This window comes from Myotis davidii, unplaced genomic scaffold, assembly GCF_000327345.1.
Source record: "Myotis davidii unplaced genomic scaffold, ASM32734v1 scaffold571, whole genome shotgun sequence".
NCBI classification, from domain to species: domain Eukaryota; kingdom Metazoa; phylum Chordata; class Mammalia; order Chiroptera; family Vespertilionidae; genus Myotis; species Myotis davidii.
This window is the reverse complement of record NW_006283136.1, coordinates 1,595,634-1,600,821: the sequence shown is the minus strand read 5'-3', so window position 1 is coordinate 1,600,821 and position 5,188 is coordinate 1,595,634. Positions and strand designations below refer to the sequence as shown.

Below are 5,188 nucleotides of genomic sequence, written 5' to 3'. Positions count from 1 at the left end.
GTCCCAACCCCCTGATCGGCCCTGCTCTGTGGGTGATAGAGGGTGGCACCCCAACCACCCTCCCCCCCATGAGCCCTGCTCTGTGTGTGACAGGGGGCGGTGCGCCAACTCCCCCATCAGCCCTACTCTGTGAGTACAGGGGGGGAGCTCCTCAACCCCCTGATCGGCCCTGCTCTGTGCATGACAGGGGGCAGCACCCCAACCCCCTGATTGGTCCTGCTCTGTGCATGACGGGGTGGCGCAGCAACCTCCCCATCAACCCTGCCTTGAGTGTGAAGGGGCGGTGCCCACAACCCCCACATGTGCCCCGACCAGGAATCAAACTGTGATCTGGTTCATGGATTACACTCAACCACTGAGCCACTCTGCTGGGCCCTTATATTTATTTATGCTTTTATCACCCAAGTATATGGATGATATGACACACTATAGCTTAGTCTTGCCCATTTAACATTTTTCTCAGAGTTGGGGTTTTGGTGATAGTAATCATGCAGTTCATCTGACCTCTTTATTTCTTGGAAATTGGCACCTGGCTCAGGGGTGTGATTAGATCCAGGTTTGCTTCTTTTGGCAAGTGCTGTGTTCCTTCATAAGTAGGTGTAAATGTCTGGTGTGCTTCTTTTTCAGCCATTGATCCTCATTGCCCCTTTGCTGCTTTCTGTTTATTCATGCTGACATCACAGTGCTTATTGCTGTTGGTGTTTTGTTTAAACCTGCACGTATTTGGTGTGTGAGAGTACTTTATCATCTAGTTTTTCTACAAATGTAGTCCATGAGTTTTTGGTTTTGTGAGTAATTGTTCTGTTTTAATGTGTAGATTTGAGTAAATTAAAAAAAATTTGCTTTTACCATTTTCAGTTTTCCTAGAATGAAGACTTTAAGAAACCCCTTTCAGATTTTTGGCTCTTTGTGCTCCACGATTGGGCTGATTTGAATGTTTGCAAAAGTTAGTAGCACTGTTACTAAAGACTGGCAGATAGGAAGTTTTTAATCCATACATTTGCTGCCATCATATATTTCATGATGAAAAAATAAAATAGCGTTCAACTCTATTAGCTTTGTTCATCCAACCTAGGTTTCTGTTTCTATTAATGATATTGACTTACCTTAAGTAAAGTTTGAAAATGTGTTCCCCCTTGAGAGAGCATCTGGGGTTCTGGTGTTATTTGGATTTTGGTCTGAAAGCTCTTTTTTTTTTTTTTTTTTTTTTTAAATATATTTTATTGAGTTTTTACAGAGAGGAAAGGAGAGAGATAGAGAGTTAGAAACATCGATGAGGAGAAACATCGACCAGCTGCCTCTTGCACACTCCCCACTGGAGATGTGCCCGCAACCAAGGTACATGCCCTTGACCGGAATCGAACCCGGGACCTCTCAGTCCGCAGGCCAACGCTCTATCCCCTGAGCCAAACCGGTTTTGGCTGGTCTGAAAGCTCTTAATGGGTGTGTTTACACCTGGACATTTATTGAATTGGATGCTTAGGACCTGTTCATTGTTCTAAATATGTGTTATATTTCAAGAAAAAAAGTTTAAATTAAAATACTTTAAAAAATGGCCTCTGTTAAAATAAAACAATATGTGATAGATGGAGCCAAATCATGTACACTGTGTATTAAAATGTTTGAATACTCATATCCCAAAATGACAAAATTGACCTAGCCTCTAGTCCAGATTAAAGTTTTATGATATGATTTTCTACCACTTTTTCTCAGAGTTTCCAATTTTGAAGTGCTGGGCTCAGTCAAAAGTGGCAGCTCCTTGTACTTTGAAGAATAAGGATATTTGCCAATGGAACAATATGAAATATAAATCAGTAAGTTAGTATTTTATATTTTTAGGTTGTACTGTCTCATTTAAAATTCTTTCTATAATGTTTCTGCCACATTTCAGGGATTAGACTTTTATATTTTACCATAGAAAGCTTTTTTTTTGTAATGTCATTTCTTTGCTACAGATGACAACAGTGGTTCTTGCTTTATGTAGAATCATTTAATTTGGAGGATGGAGATTTAGTGTTAGTCCCATGCCTCATTGGTCCAGAGCTTAAGTATAGCTGATAGGTGATTTAAAGGTGTGAAATGGCCAAGAAAAACAGTGGTATATCCATCAGGTATAAACTTTATTTAGAGCATTTTATTAAATTTTGAACAAAATAAGTTAACTTCATTGTATTATACAGAATAAGTGAAAAAAAAGGATAATAAAAGTCAAATTAGTATTATTTCAACTGTGATAGTTTTTAGACAGTTGTCTAAGAAGTCTATAGTTTTCTTCTTCTTATGTCAACATTAGAGGCCCAGTGCACGAATTCGTGCATGTGTGGGGTCCCTCAGTCTGACTGGCAATCAAGGCCTATGGCGGAGGTGGGGGGCGGCCGGGAAGGAAGGGGCCACAGGAGATTCCTGTCGGGGCAATCGGCCTGCCGGCTGCGGGGAGGGACCATGGGAGATTGGTGGGCCATGGGAGGTTCCTGTCGGGGTGATCGGGGCCCGCCGGCTGCAGAGAGGGACCATGGGAGGTTGGCGGGCCACAGGAGGTTGGAAGTGGGAGTGCACTGACCACCAGGGGGCAGCTTCTGCATTGAGCGTCTGCCCCCTGGTGGTCAGTGCACATCATAGAAACTGGTCAACCGGTCGTTCCAGTCATTCAATCATAATGGTCATTTAGGCTTTTATATATACTTCTTGCCTCTCTTCAGAGTGGTTAAGTTTTTTCCCATTGATTTTTAAAGGAAGTGAGAGGCGGTGGTGGGGGGGTGAGAGAAACATGTAAGTGAGAGAGACACATCAACTGGTTGCCTCCCACACACACCCCTAGTGGAGCCAGGGATCAAACCTGCGACTGAGGTATATGTCCTTGACCTGGAATCGAACCCATGGGTTGATGCTCTAACCAGCCCCTCTCTTCTTCTTGGAGGTCTGGGGTGGGACTGAAAGTTCCAACTCTCTTATCACATGGTTAGCTCCATTGGCAACCAGTCCTCATCCTTAGGTGCTTTCCAAAAGCTACTTCACCAACATAAAAGACACCATGCTTACCCTTAACACTTAGGAAATTCCAACAGTTTGGGGAGCTTTGAGCTAGGAAGGGAATGAAAACCAAATACGTATGTCTTATATAAAACACAATATCACAGATATGTTACCGTAATTTTTTTCAAACTCTAAAATACATCTGGAGAATTACATTTAAGAGTATGTGAATGAAAAGTATGATTAGTGTTCGTTTATGATTTATTAATTTAAAAATTGGTAATGTGCATTGCTATGAAATAAGTAATTACCCTGTTAAAATATTTTGAAATCAATTCCTTTTAAGACCATGTAACTTGAAATAAGAAATCATACTTAAGCTATTTGATTTTTTTTCCTTACTTTGAGTTATAGGTGGCCATTACTAAGGTGGTGATCTATATTAAGGCTTGTTTGCTTAAGATGCCATTTTTTAAGATTGTAATTTTCAAATAGCACTTTGTTACAGATTGTGGTGATAAAATAATCTTTTTTGGATATGAAATTATAATCCAGGTATTTATAAAAACAAGCCGAAAATAAAAATATTCCCAAATTTTAATGTTTTTAAAAACTTATTTTTAAACCACAAAATTTCCCAAAGTTTCTAATTTTGTCTTCAAAACCAAATAGAAAATAGAAACTAAGTTGAATCTGCAACTTCTTTTACGTGGGACAACACTCAACCAACTGAACCACACCAGTCTGGCTGGCCTGGGTTTTTAAAAAGGATATACTCAATTTTTAAAAAAAAATATATTTTATTGATTTTTTACAGAGAGGAAAGGAGAGAGAGAGAGAGAGTTAGAAACATCGATGACAGAGAAACATCGATTAGCTGCCTCCTGCACATCTCCCACTGGGGATGTGCCTGCAACCCAGGTACATGCCCTTGACTGGAATCGAACTTGGGACCTTTCAGTCCGCAGGCCGACACTCTATCCACTGAGCCAAACCAGTTTCGGCAGGATATACTCAATTTTATGTAAAATATAGAAAAAGTCAAAACTAATGAGAATTTAAGAATTATTGTGAGAATTGAATCTGACTTATTTAAATGAAATAAACTCATTGATCTAAATTATTTTATTATTTATAATGATTTTCTCAATTTTTAGCTTAAATTGAAATGTTTCTACTCACAGAATGAGAACAATTTGTCTCTAATACATAAAGTACTCACTTTTGTAACCCAAATGGGGATAAAAATCACTTCTCACAAAATAAATAGTAATGTAACAGAATTAAGCTTCCTGTACTAGCACTAGATGCTTGAAGATTATCAAAGGTCTACACAACAGAGCACTCAATTTATTTAAATGTTCAATCCAAAAGAATCATTCAAACAATGATGTTACATGTAGTGTAGAATTGGCTGAAGAATATTTAAAAGCCAGAAAATAAAAATAAAGAGATAGAAGTCTTACTTAGAACGTCCATTTTAAATGTCTCTAACTTCTCTCTCCACAGGTGTACAAGAATGTGACTCTACAGGTTCCAGTGGGACTGACTATACATACCACTTTAGTATGTTCTGTAACTCTACTTATTACCATCCTGTGTTCTACTTTGATTCTTGTGGCTGTTTTCAAATATGGCCATTTCCCCCTATAAGTTTTCTGCAATTAAATGCTTTCCATAAACCTAAATAAGACCTAATCGTTTGTGATTAGAAGCATTCTTTTAGAATTGTCATCATTTTGTCTTTTGTCTTCATTTTTGGCTAAAATTATGTTTACTGGAGGAAATTTTGGATCATTCTCAACTAATTCCAAAATTGAGTGCTCTGTTGTGTAGACCTTTGATAATCTTCAAGCATCTAGTGCTAGTACAGGAAGCTTAATTCTGTTACATTACTATTTATTTTGTGAGAAGTGATTTTTTACAAAAATGAGTACTTTATGTATTAGAGACAAATTGTTCTCATTCTGTGAGTAGAAACATTTCAATTTAAGCTAAAAATTGAGAAAATCCTTATAAATAAGAATAAAATAATTTAGATGAATGAGTTTATTTAAATCTTAATTTTATGAGAATATTGAAGTCATCCAGAGTTTCAAAGAAAATATTAAAATAAAATAACTAAGAAAATATTAATATTAAAATTGATTATTCCTTAAAACATTTCCATTCTCCTTTTATATGTTATATTGCTTGAAAAAATATTTATATATAT

The 5,188-nt window shown here is 37.5% G+C and overlaps 1 protein-coding gene across 1 annotated transcript in view; it reads left to right on the top strand.

Moving 5' to 3' along the window:
* Window positions 1-4,687, top strand: part of PIGX (phosphatidylinositol glycan anchor biosynthesis class X) — a gene marked incomplete at its 5' end in the record, with an annotated part of 27,526 nt that extends 22,839 nt beyond the window's left edge. The window contains 2 exons of the mRNA XM_015562347.1: window positions 1,714-1,814; window positions 4,483-4,687. Coding sequence (XP_015417833.1) covers window positions 1,714-1,814; window positions 4,483-4,626 — 245 coding nt within the window. The remainder of the gene's footprint in view (window positions 1-1,713; window positions 1,815-4,482) is intronic.
* Between the last annotated feature and the right edge of the window lie 501 nt (window positions 4,688-5,188).